The sequence below is a fragment of the Penicillium roqueforti genome, assembly GCF_015533775.1.
Source record: "Penicillium roqueforti strain LCP96 04111 chromosome Unknown scaffold_19, whole genome shotgun sequence".
Lineage (NCBI taxonomy): Eukaryota > Fungi > Ascomycota > Eurotiomycetes > Eurotiales > Aspergillaceae > Penicillium > Penicillium roqueforti.
Window position 1 is genome coordinate 370,433 of NW_024067583.1, and position 15,220 is coordinate 385,652.

General features: G+C 41.2%; 7 protein-coding genes across 7 annotated transcripts in view; 4 read left to right on the forward strand and 3 right to left on the reverse strand.

The window, feature by feature from the left end:
- The window catches only part of LCP9604111_6922 (NADH dehydrogenase [ubiquinone] 1 beta subcomplex subunit 9), a gene marked incomplete at both ends in the record, with an annotated part of 597 nt that extends 395 nt beyond the window's left edge, over window positions 1-202 (forward strand). Inside the window, one exon of the mRNA XM_039074897.1 lies at window positions 177-202. Within this exon, the coding sequence (XP_038927223.1) occupies window positions 177-202 (26 nt within the window). The remainder of the gene's footprint in view (window positions 1-176) is intronic.
- A 490-nt stretch (window positions 203-692) lies between these two features.
- LCP9604111_6923 (histone H2A) lies at window positions 693-1,207 on the reverse strand (the record flags this gene model as incomplete). The annotated part of the gene is made up of 3 exons (XM_039074898.1): window positions 693-745; window positions 802-1,094; window positions 1,155-1,207. 3 exons carry the CDS (start codon window positions 1,205-1,207, stop codon window positions 693-695), a joined length of 399 nt encoding a protein of 132 aa, XP_038927224.1.
- Window positions 1,208-1,796: 589 nt separating this feature from the next.
- LCP9604111_6924 (histone H2B family protein) lies at window positions 1,797-2,367 on the forward strand (the record flags this gene model as incomplete). The annotated part of the gene is made up of 3 exons (XM_039074899.1): window positions 1,797-1,971; window positions 2,043-2,114; window positions 2,189-2,367. 3 exons carry the CDS (start codon window positions 1,797-1,799, stop codon window positions 2,365-2,367), a joined length of 426 nt encoding a protein of 141 aa, XP_038927225.1.
- A 358-nt stretch (window positions 2,368-2,725) lies between these two features.
- LCP9604111_6925 (cysteine protease ATG4) lies at window positions 2,726-4,157 on the reverse strand (the record flags this gene model as incomplete). The annotated part of the gene is made up of 5 exons (XM_039074900.1): window positions 2,726-3,095; window positions 3,145-3,372; window positions 3,421-3,589; window positions 3,660-3,959; window positions 4,019-4,157. 5 exons carry the CDS (start codon window positions 4,155-4,157, stop codon window positions 2,726-2,728), a joined length of 1,206 nt encoding a protein of 401 aa, XP_038927226.1.
- Window positions 4,158-4,693: 536 nt separating this feature from the next.
- Window positions 4,694-6,544, forward strand: LCP9604111_6926 (uncharacterized protein; the record flags this gene model as incomplete). The annotated part of the gene is made up of 3 exons (XM_039074901.1): window positions 4,694-4,748; window positions 4,796-6,041; window positions 6,091-6,544. 3 exons carry the CDS (start codon window positions 4,694-4,696, stop codon window positions 6,542-6,544), a joined length of 1,755 nt encoding a protein of 584 aa, XP_038927227.1.
- Window positions 6,545-6,729: 185 nt separating this feature from the next.
- Window positions 6,730-8,399, reverse strand: LCP9604111_6927 (putative C2H2 finger domain protein; the record flags this gene model as incomplete). Its single annotated transcript, XM_039074902.1, has 2 exons — window positions 6,730-8,227; window positions 8,287-8,399. The coding sequence occupies 2 exons, from the start codon at window positions 8,397-8,399 to the stop codon at window positions 6,730-6,732; spliced, it is 1,611 nt and encodes a 536-aa protein (XP_038927228.1).
- Window positions 8,400-8,796: 397 nt separating this feature from the next.
- Window positions 8,797-10,727, forward strand: LCP9604111_6928 (uncharacterized protein; the record flags this gene model as incomplete). Its single annotated transcript, XM_039074903.1, has 4 exons — window positions 8,797-9,206; window positions 9,281-9,434; window positions 9,491-10,494; window positions 10,553-10,727. 4 exons carry the CDS (start codon window positions 8,797-8,799, stop codon window positions 10,725-10,727), a joined length of 1,743 nt encoding a protein of 580 aa, XP_038927229.1.
- Between the last annotated feature and the right edge of the window lie 4,493 nt (window positions 10,728-15,220).

Genomic DNA, 15,220 nt, shown 5'->3' on the forward strand with positions numbered 1-15,220 from the left:
TTTTTTAATTTTGGTTTTTCATTTTGTTTGTTTATTTGTTGTTTCTACTTCCCGATGCTTTCATTTGGCCTTTCTTGGGGTTTGGGCTTTTTTTTTTTGGCCCCCCCCTATTTATTTTTATTTTCCCCCCCCCCCCAATGCAACATTGGATTTGCACTAACCCTGAAACAATATAGATGCCCAACCTCCCGGTCCACACTAAGTAATATCGCAAAACACAATGAGGATTGGGCCAATTGCAAACATGAAATGATGCAACATGAACTATGCGTATCTTCCTTGCAAATGTAGAGTACTCAAATCAGAATCTAAAATAAGCAATTTCGTTCATGTACAATAGCCACCACGAGAGCAACAAGTCTCCAAGGATCGCGTTTATATGTACAATGTATACAGGAAGTACGAAAGGCAATATAGTAAACTTTTTCTTAACAATTGAAATACCTGGAGTTTTCATTGATTTGGGCTCATGCCCAGAGCTAGTATCCGAAAGTTGAAATCCCTCAAGCGAGTTAAGGTCGTCGGTATCATTTCATGTCCGTAGACATAATGTACAACCAGGAAATTGATGGAAGAAAAAAAGAAAACGCAGAGCCATAACGTGCCCGTCCCATAACCCCATTATCGTGTCAAAGAACCAATCCGCGCCGGAAAAGAAAGCAAACAAAACCCGCGAAAAAAAAAAGAAACCCTTACAGCTCCTGGCTGCCCTTGCCGGCCTTGGGAGTCTTCTTGGGGAGAAGGTCTGAGATTCATGTTAGCATGGTGGAAAAGAAACGATTGGTTTGAGAGAGAACGTACTCTGGTGAATGTTGGGGAGAACACCACCCTGGGCAATGGTGACGTGACCCAGAAGCTTGTTCAGCTCCTCATCGTTGCGAATGGCAAGCTGGAGGTGACGGGGAATGATACGGGTCTTCTTGTTGTCGCGAGCGGCGTTTCCAGCCAGCTCGAGAATCTCAGCAGCGAGGTACTCAAGAACAGCAGCGAGGTAAACGGGAGCACCGGCACCGACACGCTGGGCGTAGTTGCCCTTGCGAAGCAGACGGTGGACACGGCCAACGGGGAAGGCCAAACCAGCCTTGGAGGAACGACTGAAGATGTTGATGTCAGTATGAAACGCATATGTAAGAAGCGAAATGTAAACAACTCACGACTGCGCGTTCTTGCTGCCGCTAGCCTTGCCGCCGGACTTTCCGCCAGTCATTTTGATGGTTGGATTTGAAAAAGGGGGGGTTGGGGAAAGAAAAGAAGTTGTTTGTTGAAGATGAAAAGCTTGGGTTATGGTGTAAAGTCGCAAGAGCAGTTGGGAGAGCGTGTGGAAGCGAAGGACCTTTATAAGGACGCGGTGAGGGTGACGTTGGGACGGCATCAATGGGCCCTCCAGATCACGGCCTCGCTTAGACATTGTAGCCAATGATCAATCAGATCAGACCTTCCGCTTTGGGAATGATGTGGTAAGATAAGGCCATTACCATACCGGACAGTCAGCTGACTGTGATCCTACCCCACCTTTCCCGTCTTTCCCACCTTAAGACGCGTCAATGTCGGTTTAATCATACAGATCATACCAGGCTCTTACCGTATTGAAATTCGTCCTCCTTTGCACCCCCTCCAGGATCAACTGACCTTTGGAACACGAGTATAAAGACGCTGTCTCCCCTCGTCACCGCGTCTCTCTAACTTACCCTTCCACATTCCATCTCTGTTTCCCACCCACACGCTTCATCCATCTTTACTTCAACTCTTCCAACTCTTTTTTTCCCAACCAACCTTTTTTCAAATCCACATTCAAAATGCCCCCTAAGGCCGCTGAGAAGAAGCCCTCCACCGGTGGCAAGGCCCCCGTTGGCGGCAAGGCCCCTGCTGAGAAGAAGGAGGCTGGCAAGAAGACTGCCACCACTGCCACTGGCGAGAAGAAGAAGCGCGGCAAGACCCGCAAGGAGACCTACTCTTCCTACATCTACAAGGGTGAGTTGATTCCTGAACGCGACATCAGTCTTCAAAGAAAAACCACGCGTCCATACTGACTCCATTTTCAGTCCTCAAGCAGGTCCACCCTGACACTGGTATCTCTACTCGTGCCATGTCTATCTTGAACTCCTTCGTCAACGGTATGTTTTCCTCTTCGCGAAATGCACGCGTTTACGCGTTCTTCCACGTCACGTTTTCTAACTTCATTTTCCAGACATTTTCGAGCGTGTCGCTACCGAGGCCTCCAAGCTGGCTGCTTACAACAAGAAGTCCACTATCTCGTCCCGGGAGATCCAGACCTCTGTTCGCCTCATCCTCCCCGGTGAGCTGGCCAAGCACGCCGTCTCTGAGGGCACCAAGGCTGTGACCAAGTACTCTTCTTCCGCCAAATAAGCGGTTTCTTTACGTTTTCTTTCCAGCTTGCTTTTGTTTTTACTACCTCTTGATCTGTTATGGGCTCTGAGGTGGTCGGTTATGGGTGTTTTGCGGGTTTCTAATGCGTCATGGGATGGCTTGAATTTTCTTTTCCCCGATGGGTGATTTTTTTTTGAATGGTTACCACTCGATACGTGAATGCGGTGTAACATAACTCGGGTCTGGGGCAGGCATGGATTGGCCTCCCCTACTAGAACGCGAAATTCCAAATGCTTAATTGCATTGCATCATCATTCTATTTCTCTTTCCTGGTAAATGTTCCAAGCCAACTAAAAATGAACATGGGTGCCTTTCATCTCATGGTTTGTCTGTTATCTTACTCCATCTCATCTGAATCATCCAGCGCCTCAACTTCATCCAGAGCCTCTGCCCGACCATAGCCATGATCTGGCTGATGCTGACTGGGGAAGATGTGCACAATAGGCTGTCCAGGCGTGGATTGGATTCGTTTCTTCCAGTCGGCCCAATCGTCTTCGTCCTTGATAAGAAATCCAATCAACATGCTGGGGTCCATGTCCTTGATATGGATTCGCCGTAGTCGGCCGGTGTAATAGCTATCCAATTCCTCTTTGGTGTAGAGCCCATCTGGTCGGTATGATGTTGCAGGTCGGGTGGTATGCGGGTCAAGGAAAAAGAGGTGGCAGTCTTGAGCAGCCACGAAATAATGCGATGCCGATGGGCGTCCGCTGTCTTGGTCAGCACACGCTTTATATCAGAACAGACGCATGGACCTACCCTGCAATGCCAACGGATTGGGGATATGTCAGTGCGGCTCGGAGTCCATCCCAATACGCTGGGGTGACATTATCGATCCCCAGCCTAGTTCCAATCAAGATGAGCGTGGGTTGAATTCGGCCTGATCTATCGTGGGCCACGTGTGCAAATTTGTCTTCATAGACGTCCGATGTGTCATTGGTTACATAGACCCTGAGTTGGGGGGCCTCGCTTTGATTTGAAAGTAGCCTATCACCATCAGCATCACTCTATAGCTCGAGTTTTGGCAACACTCACTGGATACATTTAGCAGTTGCCGATGGCCCAAACCATTCGCCTGGGTATTTCCCGCATGATTCTGCACCGCGATCGACAAATTGATGTATAGAGAATGGAGCATCGGGATGATCAGCGAACATCGATATTAGCTTTGACTCCTCCTCCACTTTCTCCCCTCGACGCCAGTCTAGTATATCTGGTTAGCTCTTGTTGTGGTGTATTTTGGGGGCGAGGGTATGATCGGAAGGATCTCTCACCTCGTCCTAGTAGTAAAACTGAAAATGTGTTTGCCAAAAGGCTTTGTCCAGATCTGATCATGCAGCCCCACCCTGTATCTGATGTAAAGCCTTGGGGGTCCATCAGCTGACTTCTCAGACGTACTCCCAGTGTCATCGAGGATGTTGCTTCTGGTGTCTTTGTTCGTGGGATTGGTGTAAAGTTTGATCGATATGTGATCCATATTCTCGATCCAAAATCAGAGAGAAAGGCCTTGGGCCATTCTGTGTCATTCAATATGCTAGCATCGGGCTCTTCTGGGGAGCTGTGTGGGTTGTTGGCTATATGGGATATTAGAAGGTTGGTCTTGGAGTTATATCTTCACTTGAGCAAAACTCACTGTCCTGGTCACTGGGTGGTTGCGGGGGGGCATACTCTCTGCCTAGGCACCATATTGAAGCTGCAGGTATGTCATTTCTGGGTTCTGGGTCCCAGAAGTATTGTACTATGCGTTTGCACTTTTCCATGTCCACGGTCATGGTTGGTGCTGTTTTTCTGCCGTGGACTTGTTGTAGTTGAGGGTAGGTGAGTCAATGTTGGAGGTCAGTCAGTAGTAGATTATATATATCTCCTGGAAGATAACCCAGTGATTTGAAAACCAAGTGAGTCAACCCAGGTCACCATAAGAGGAACCGAGGAAAACCCCAAACCAAAAATAATAGAGATACGAATGACAACCAGTGAAATATCTAGACAAAAGAAGTTGGATCTTCCCTTTCTCAGGACATACGCAGGTGAGGGGGAAGTCTTCCGTCACGAGCCAAGACGTCACCGACCAACTCCTATGTATGCAATGAGTGTGTAAGTCTGCACTCTATACATTTACATTTACACTTGAAATTGTCATTTGAATATTAATAAAAACAATTAAAAAACAAGATCATTCTTATAGAATCCCCTATATTATTGTTACCCTTTGTAGAATATCTGTCACCGCCCGGACCCAAAGGCAAAAGAATGAATTCCCCCGTCTGCTTATTTTTTTCCCATCAACAGTTCAGATTCACCATCACCTATGGCCCGCCATGGGAAATTCAAGGCCCGTAGCAGGCGGGCACCACCGTGTAGAGGTAACCAGTGTGCTCCTGTTCTTCTGATGAATACTAACTTATTCAAGACCCAACGCCACACCAGTTTACCATGCAGGAAGAAGCTCAGAACACCGAAACCCATCAGCGTTCATGGTCAGATAGCAACCTTCGTCACAAAGCTGTTCACTTCGTGAGCGCAGGAAGCTTGAAGCCGACATTGGAACAAGCAGACGAGGACCAGACAAAATTGGACACGGACCGTGAAGAACCGAACACCGACAACACACCGGACAAAAAGACCGACATTGAGGTCTCGTTCTTCTTCGACTCAAAGGGACAAGGAGTTTTTCATACAGAGCACCCAGACCCAGTATTGCAGTCCAAATTATCGGACATAGACGACTCGAGTGAAGATGAGGTTGTGTTCACCGGCCGCAGGAGGAATACAAAACCCGTTCTCATCGAAACGCATCAGAACGAGATTGAAGAAATGGTGCAGACGAATACTGTTGCATTTATGCAGAAACCACAGACACCAACATTGGACTATACGTCCGGGGACCCCTCGCCCGCCGCTACACCTACAGACAGCCTTGAATCCAATACAGAGAGACCAGACTGGCCACAGAAAGAAGAGACCGACCCACTAGCCGACTATATTGCCAACATAGACAACGACTACCACGAGGTAGTGACCTACAGTGCAAATCTTGAACTAGAAGGTGGCATTGACGTCGAAAAAGCCGCAACTCAACTAGACCTGTCGGCTTCAAGCCATACAGGGTCCAAAATTGGATCACCAAGATCACTAGCTCAAATGCAAATTGACATCGAACATGATTCAATTTCAACATCAAGCGAAGACGACGAGGACGATATGGTCATCTCTGGATCAGACGAAGACACACTTGAAGATTTTGTGTTGCTGGAGGACCTGGCGAATGGATATTCTGGGTCCACCAAGAAGGGTTCCCGTTATGGAAAACCCTCATTTCAATCGGCGTCGGCACTGGCGGATGCTCTTGAGTCCGACTCGTATTTCGGGTTTGACGTAATGGACTTTGACCGGCCAAGTCTACGGAAAAAAAACAAGGGCAAGCAAGCCATCCCCGGCTCGGTACTATCGGATAGTGAATTCGAGCTACATGAAGTCTGGCAGAACGACCGGACCAAAAAGAAGATACGGAAGATGGAGCGGGCAGAACTCCGAGCGCAAGGACTACTGGGCAGAAAAGCTGGGAACCCAGACCTCAAGGTCAAGTATCCCAAGGAAATGAACATGGAGGAATTCATGACCGAGATTCGCTCATTCCTCATGTCTGCCAAAAATAGGTTCGTTTTATATCTGCTCATTCTCATTCACCTAGCTAATCCAGTATAGCCTGTCCTTGCCGCCCATGACCAAGCAACGCAGAAAGCTGATACATGAACTGGCCAATGCGCTGAACCTGAAATCACAGTCACGCGGCAATGGACTCTCTCGCTTCCCGGTCCTTAATAAGACGGCGCGCACCCCGCGATACACACCAAAGACTATATCTAACGTTGACGAGCTCTTATCCGGGAGGAAGTTCAACCGTCGGTTGTTCAAATCATGGGGCACGGAAGTGCCAAAATTCCCCCAACCCAAGCGTGGAAAGTCCGGTGCTGCTTCATATATGGATGGCGATGTGGTTGGTGCCTCTGCTCCAGAAATCGGAGCTGAAAACCGAGGGCGGGCTATGTTGGAGAAGATGGGATGGAGTACAGGTACTGCTCTGGGTGCCGCCGACAACAAGGGAATTCTGCAGCCTGTCGCGCAGGTCGTGAAGAACTCACGGGCTGGGTTAGGTTAGATCTTTGGGGTTGTGTGTGGTAAGAAGAGGAGGATTTCCAGCCGGCATATGCGGCCTCGTTCAACTAGAGAAAATATAAATGTAAGACTCGACGGCACCTTTTCATCTTTTCATTATTTAAAGAAGAAAAAAAGAAGAAGAAGAAGAAGAAGAACGGGAAATGAGCCTCACCTACGTGTTTGTTCCTAGTGTTTTCTCCCCTTCTTAGCAAGAGACCCTTTCAAAGGTTGTGCGTGATCGAGATCTCTAATATGATCGAATAATTTAGACTTGGATGTAAACGGAGCCTGGCAATTTGCACAAATAAACCCAGTGGGTTGATCCGCTTGTCTTGCGGCCTTTTTCGCCCGTTTCTGCTTGGCCTTGCCCATTTTGAGAGTTGGTGACTGCTCGGTGAGGTCCGAAGAGAACGGACGACCAGGGATGTCAGAGGAGTCTCCGGCACCCGTGGACAAAGAATCCATGTCGGTGCGGAGTCTAGTCTCGACATATTCCCTGGAGGCATAATCGTCATCGTGCGAAGACGTTGGGGAGCTTAGCTCGGAAAGAGGAATTGTTTCCTCTAGACCATGTGAAATTTCTCGATCCTCAGCATCAATGTCATGGCTCTCCAAGGAGGCATCTGATACCGCATCGACCTCCGAGGCAGCAGAAACCTTATATTCCCCGACATCAACGTCGTCAAGAGGTTTAGTTGCAACTGCATTGGTACCCGAGTCATCAGCAGACTCCAAATCCAATTCATCATTCTGCATTCGCATCTCCCAGCATAGCTGTTTGACTGCCTTCAAATGCTTCTTGCTACGTTCGTGCGCCTCGAATTGCTTCTGACTTTTGAAATATTTGTGACATGCCACACATTCAAAACTCTCGACTTCGCTCTCTTCGCTCCTCTCCTGGTCGTCATCTGCCACCGGTTGCTCTGATTGGGCCCACTCGGGGAGGACATGATCCCGCATCCTGGCTTGATTCACAGCTCGTGACCTTGCAGCTTGTGCAGCCACAGACTGGCGGAGGGTTTCTTGGCGTTGAGCTTCACTTTGGGCGTTGACTTTATACCGCGGGTCACGTTTCTTGACAAAGGCCACGAGAGACCTGACAGCATCGTTAAATTCTCGGATGCCTTCCTCCCGAAGACGTCTGTTCTCCTTTTCCATCATTCGTCGTACCCGACGATCAGGCGCTTCAGAATAGCGATGAGCATCTTTCCATGCGAATGATTTTTGGGTGGAAAATCCGGTCCATGCAGCATAGAAGGGTCGCACAACGGTCTCAAAATCATCGTCACCAGATCCAAATGATGGATATTCAATAGGATCTTGATTCTCCCACTGACAGGCCAATCTTTCTTCCACCACGAGCTGTTCGAATTGCTCTCGTAAACCACCAAAGAATCCGGTTGGGGAGTCGGAGAATTCCATTTGAGGACTGAACTTCGAAAAAAGTCTGAGGACATCTTCAGCTGTTGTAATCCGAACATTGTACGAGTGTTGATCGTCGGTGTTTCCGTTGGTCCCTAAAAATGCATCGCTATGGGAGTCGTACCATGCCCGTTCCTGGGGATCTGCTAGTACTTCGTATGCAGATTGGATTTCGGCGAACAGCTTAGTAGCCTCGTCAACATTCCCGTAATTTCGATCTGGGTGCAATATAAGAGCTTTTTTTCGATATGCCTTTTTGATCCTAAGAGTTCGTTTTAGTTATGTCCGTAACCACATATCCACATATCCATATGAACTTACTCCTCATCTGTTGCACCGCGTATAACACCAAGTAGCTCATAATAGTCGGTCTTCTGCTCTGTCTGTTCTGAAGCGCCAGAGCTCGCCTGGCTAGTGGAATGAAATTGGCCCATGGCGTTCAAGGATGAATACCGCAATAATCACCGGTTGTTTTTAAAGGAACTTAGTAATTCATTCCAAGTACCCCAAGCAAATCATTGGGAGCATAGAGCGAGAGTACTGTCTCAAGTGTCCATAAGCAGAGGAAAGGAAGAAAAAAAAAACATTGCGATGGAATTCAAGGGCTTGGCGCCTTCGATAACGAAAGCGGGGAGAAACATTTTCTCAATGACTTTTGTATTTTCCTGTTCTCCTGTTCTCCTGTTCCCCTACATGATCCCCTGAGTTTCTGATCTACCTTTTTAATTTGCTTCTTTACCTTCAACTACCGAGGAATGTAAACCGGTTGTTCTTCCGTTTTGATTGCCCTCTCCGTTGGTCTTCTCCAATATCGTCAATATTCCTCCAGGGATGGTTCGGTCTTTAAGCCATCTTCCAGACGAGATCCTGAATTCGATTCTACGTTATTCTTCTCCTCAGTCTTGCGCCGCCGTCGAACAAACCAACAGTCGATTTAAAAACGTAACGAATGAGCCTTTACTATGGCGTCACCATTGCCAGTCGCATTACAAATTCTGGGATGGGCGACATGATATGCCCCGGAAACTTGCTCGCCCAGTGAATTCAACCGATTGGAAGGCCCTTTTTGTCTTCAAGTATCAGGTTGACCGATCTGTCACTCGGCTTCTTGATAGTATTCTTGGTAGCCAGATCGGCCGGATCGAGAAGTTTCGCCGTGTTATCAATATGGGATACGATACAAAAGATACTCTTCTACGATATAGCTTGATAGATTCTGGAGAGGATTATCTGGCCAGAAGGTGGGCTACTAATTCTATGCGAGTTGGCATGTGTTTCCCTCAAGTTGACCAGTGCCTTGTGCCAATTACAAAAGGTACTATGCCCACGCGCTCTTGACTTGCCTACACCGAAACATTGCGATACCAGAGTGGGCGAAACTCAAACGCGGAGAACCCGTGTCACTCGACCGAGCCTTGGCTTGCTTTGATCTCTTTATACCCGAAAGTGGAACTGGGGATTTGGATGAAGTAGGTGTTATTTCAAGTCAACCCCCTCGACAGATCTATGCCTAACTCTGATCTAGATACGAGACTCTCTGGATGAGATCCTCGGCCGCTTTGTCGCATCTCACCCGGATCTTTACCTCTCCACTCCTCGTGAGAAGGCACTGGCCGTAGCATCCTGGCTAACGCTGAATAATCTCACGGGGATCGATCCAGAGCGGGAATATCATTCTTTAGAGCATAACTTTTTAGGACTGGCTCTAAAGCATCTAGGGCATAACTCTCTGCCGTTGGTGTCAGCTGCGATATACTGCTTTGTTGCGCAGGGCGTGGGCCTGAACGCCCATCCCTGTGGATTTCCGTTCCATGTGCATGTGATCATTACCCCTCAGCCGGGCTCAGATATCAATGGCAACGCTTTGAGTGGGGTGGGGCCAGGGAAGCCCCTTTACTTGGACCCGTTTCGGGGTGCTAGAGAGACTGATGTCTCAAATTTGCGCAGCCAGTTAACATTTTTGGGCATGTCCAACACGGACCAGATCGCAACTCTGGGTGAAGCATCCACTTCTGGCGTTATCTTACGCTGTGGTAAGAACATATTGAACTCGATTCGTGTCGAACCCCAAAATTCGACCTCGCGTGCCACCTCCATAGATGTTGTGAGCGCAAAGTACGCAGCACTATGGTCTGTGATGCTACTGTCGGACGATTCGAGGCCGATGGATCTACGCCATCAGTTGCCATGGCTCATGGAACTGTTCGCTACGGACTTTCCTTCTGATATATTTCTAGTCGAGCAGTACATCACACCTTTGTTTCGTGGCCTGTTCGAGTATGAGCATATACTGAAGAGTCTTCATGTGATGAGGGCCATGGATGAGGTCCCAAAGAAGATTCGGAGACGAACCGGTGGTAATGCAAATATACAATACAAGGTGGGCCAGATTTTCCGCCATCGTCGCTATCATTATGAGGCTATTATCACAGGCTGGGACTCGGAATGTGGCGCGGACGAACAGTGGATGACGAGAATGGGCATTGATCGATTAGAAGCTGGCAGGCATCAAAGCTTCTATCATGTGCTGTGTGTGGTTTTGTACTTGTATCCTCTTCTTGGCTAATGGCTAATTATGGATATCTAGTGTGGCGGATCGAAGTGCCCGGTACGTGGCTGAGGAAAATATTGGCATAATTCGGCCTCGCTTCACGGAATTGCCTGGAAGCTTGACTGCCATTGCGGGTAAGCATTTCAAACGGTGGGATGAGCGGGAGAGGATGTTTGTGAGCAACATGAAGGATGAATACCCCGATGACTAGTTCAAATCAACCCCGCTTTATCGGGCTGCTAGCTCGGATAGACTCGTAAAAAGCCTAGACTTATGGTAGGCTATATAACGTATTCGGTAAGCGAGCTGAGCACCCTAACCAAAACGCGTCCATGAATTAGCACCTAGTCAATTCAACTACCTACCGTGCCACTAAAGTCTAATACGCCCCCGATCGTCTATAAAGTCAATAGAGCAGTAGGATCTTATTAGCTATTGAGGCTTTTTAAAAATAATTTGTTGGAGTGTGGCAGAACTAGGTAGGCACAATGATTTGTAATGCACTCTCGAGCGGTCAAATACGTAGTGTTTAAACAGATAAACAGCTAGGCGGTCAAGTATCAGGTCAAAGATGAGATCAAAGTATATATTCTAGAATAAAATAGTCAATTTGTCTAACTAGCCTTTTTTTAATACAATTTAGGGCTTTATTATAACAGTTAAATATTTGCAGATAGCTTAGTAGTTTAAAGATTAGATGAATTATAACTTCTTCTCTAGATAAATCATAACTTTTATTATGATTAGTACTTATAGGACTCGTACTTTCCTATTTAGGATTATATTATTATTCGTTCCTTCCTATTTAAAGGAACTTATTTATATAGATAGTTATACCTTCCTTCTAGGGGAAGTAAGGATAGGGCTTTATATTGAACGAAAGAGAGGCTGTTTACAATGGTACGAACAGTATATATACTGGACCAAAGGGGAAAATGAGTGTATATTATAGGAGGAGTGTTCTCCTCCAAGGTTATCCTGCTATATACTTATATAATCGCGGCAAGTGGCTACTGACTACTAAATATAATAAGAAATGTAAAGAATGTACGGAAGTACGCCATTTCTGGTCGACACTTTATCCCTAAAGGGATATATTGAACGAAGGAGAGGCTATTTAACAATGGTATATATAGTATATATACTAGACTAAAGGGATAAAAATAAGTGTATATTATAGGAGAAGCGTTCTCCTCTAAGGTTATCCTACTAGGTGCTTATATAATCGCGGTAAGTGGCTATTAACTACTAAATATAATAAGAAATATAAAGAATATATAGAAGTATACTATTTCTAGTCGATATACTCTCCTAGAAGCTACCTTATAGCTCCTAATATAATTCTACTGCTAAGCTATTTATCTATTTATAAGATCCCGAATATCTACTAGTCCTAAGGATTAGGTAAACCTCTTATAAGTTTATATAGGGAGTAGCTTAATAAGCCTATCTACTAGTATATTAGCTATAGCTACCTACTAAATTAAGATATAGCTAGTATTAACTTCTTAGTATAGCTAATAGTTATAGATATCGATATAGTAAAGCTTTATTTATAATTATAGTTATTTATAAGTAAGTAAATTAATTATCTATTTATTATTATAATTAATAGTAAGGTTAGTCTAGTAGTTAAGGTTAACTATATAAAGTAACCTTTCCTACTATATTACTAACTTTCTAACTTTAGAGATAGTAAGTAATTTAGCTTTAGTAGTTAATATTATTATTATATATTACTTATTAGCCTTTTAATTAATTACTATACTAAATAGTTTATATAGGAAACCTTCTAAGCTTTTTTAATTAGTATAATTACTAAAGGAAGTATTACTAGAGAAGTAAAGTACTAATTAATTATATAAAGGGTAGTACTTAAGAGCTAGATATTATATATTATATAGATATTAGATTAAGTAATTAACTACTTTATAATACTTAGATCTTAGATTAATTAGGAATTTAGCTAGATAATTAGCTACCTTTACTATATTAAGGTAAGTAATAACTATAGGATAAAAGGCTAAGTTAAGCTTTTATTAGTACTTATAGATCTATTCCTTTATTATAATCCTAGAATACTTAACTATTTTATTAATAGGAAGTAGGGTTTTTATAACGGATAAAGGTCTGTATAAGAGGGAAATATATATAAACCTATATAGGCTTAGGAAGGAATATCTATATTATCATATATCTATTTCGATATTGATCTATAAGAGGTTTATTATATAAATATAGATAGATAGATTTCCTTATAGTTTAGGACCTCCTAGGGGCCCCTCTAAGACTAGTAAGAATTAGTCTTAGTATATTATTAATATATTATATTCCCTTTATAAAGTCCTTTATATCTTACCTAGTTAATAGGCTGTATACCTATATAATATATACCTTTATAATTCTAATTCTTCTTCTTTAACTACTTAAGATATAATAGCTCCCTTAATCTATTAGTAATCTTAGGGAAATACTAAACTCCCTAAGAATCAGCCTTAACTAGGGAATAAAATAGGAATTACTTCTCTAACTACTAGAACTAAATAAATAGAATCCTAGATTTAAGAAAATCTAATTAATCTTCCTAAAGTAACTATAGAAACTACCTAATTTATCTAAGAATAAATCTAGGTCTTTAAAGCTAAAGTAGTACTTTAAAAGAGACTTATTACTACTAAAGAACTTATTAAAGTAAATAGAAGAAAGCTTAAGAGTTACTAAAAAGGAAAGGAGTTAAACTAACCTAAGAATAAAAGTAATTTAATATTAGAGAGTAAATATAGTTAGAAGGGTAAGATTAAAAGAGATATTATAATATTTAAAAAGAAATATAGTATTAAAAATAGAGAAAACTAGTTAAATAACCTTAATACCCTTTTTAAAGAAGCTTTAAAGAAATATATTTTAGGAAAATAGAAGGTTTTAATTACTATAAATTTCCTCTATATAGACTATAAAAGAAAATAAGTAATTTATAAGTAAAATAATCCTAGAGATATAAAGAACTAGGAAGTATTTAAGGATTAGATTAAGACTCTATTCTAAAATTCCTATAATATTATTATAGATATTTTAGTCTTATTTAATAAGGTAGAGATATATTTATATTAAGACCTAGGTATCTTTAAAACCTACCTTAGATTATTAGAATATTATTTATTAGAAACTACTAAGGAATAGAAAGTATAAACTCTCTTTATAAAATTATAGAAATCTTTTAAAGATATAATAATTATATCTAATAATAGTACTTTATTAAAGACTAAAGGTAAAATATTAAAATTAGTATCTATCTTATTCTATATCTATTTTCTATCTTCTAAAAGAAAGGACTAATTATAGTAATTCTAATCTAAGAAATAAAAAGAAAACCCTATTAAAATAACCTTAAATTAGTCTTAATCTAGTTCCTTTACTATTAATCTAACTACTTTTAGAGAAAGATATAAAGGTAATTATAAAAGAGAAAGGGGTTAATATAGAGGTTATAGATATAGGGAATACTAAAATATAAAATTAAATACCTTAAGAGTAAATATTACCTTAATAATAGACTAAAGAAATAGTATTAAAGCTATTATAATAGAGATATATTTCCTTTATAGAGATAAGAATTATTAGGTAAATAAATATCTTTAGAAAGCTATTATCTAAATATTAGTCTAAATAATAAAAGAAAGTAAATCCTAAGTATTAGAGAAAGTAAAAGAGTTAAAGTAAATCTTAATACCTTAGCTTAATATCTATTTATTAGGATTACTATATACTTATATATATTAATTATCTTTAAAAATAGTAATAAAATATATATAAACCTAAATACTAGTATAAAATATAATATAATTAGTAAAGAATTTACTTATAATTAAAAACTTCCTTCTACCCTATTATTCTCTCTATTATTAAGAGGAATTACCTTAGAAAGGCTATATATATATAGTATATATTAGGTTAAATTTACTATTAAAGATTCTAAGAGTATAGAAAAAGTTATAAAATAGCTATATATTAGTATTAAAAGAGATTTATATCTAGAAGAAAGCCTTATATTCCTATTTAAGATATTTATTAATAAATTTAATATTATTCTATAATTAAGTATAAATTACTAGTAATTTAAAACTAAAGCTTTTAAATTAATAAATCTATATAAATTTATAAAAGTATTATAGAATATAGCTATTATTTATATCTTAGTTAAAATACTAGAAGAAATCTAGTTATTAAATAAAGATAGTAACTATCTTTATCTTAATATCTCTAAGATTCTACCTAAATTAGAGGTATATTATAATATATTTAACTATAAAAAGGTAGGGACTTTCCTATAAACTAAGTTATCTAACTATATTATTAAGATTAAAGAAGGTAAAACCTTTCCTTATAGACTAATCTATCCTCTCTTTAAGATAGAGCTTAAAGAATTATAAGCTTACCTTATAGATAATATTAAAAAGAAATAAATCTAACTATTAAAAAGTCCTATAAGTATACTAATCCTTTTTATTCTAAAAAAGGATAGAAGTCTATATCTTTATATAGACTATTAAGATCTTAATTATATTATAATTAAGAATTACTACTTATTATCCCTTATTTTAGAAATCCTAAATTATCTCTTTAGAATAAAATACTTTAGTAAAGTTAATATTAAGGATATATACTACTAGATTTAACTATAAGAAGGTAATAAATAGAAAATAG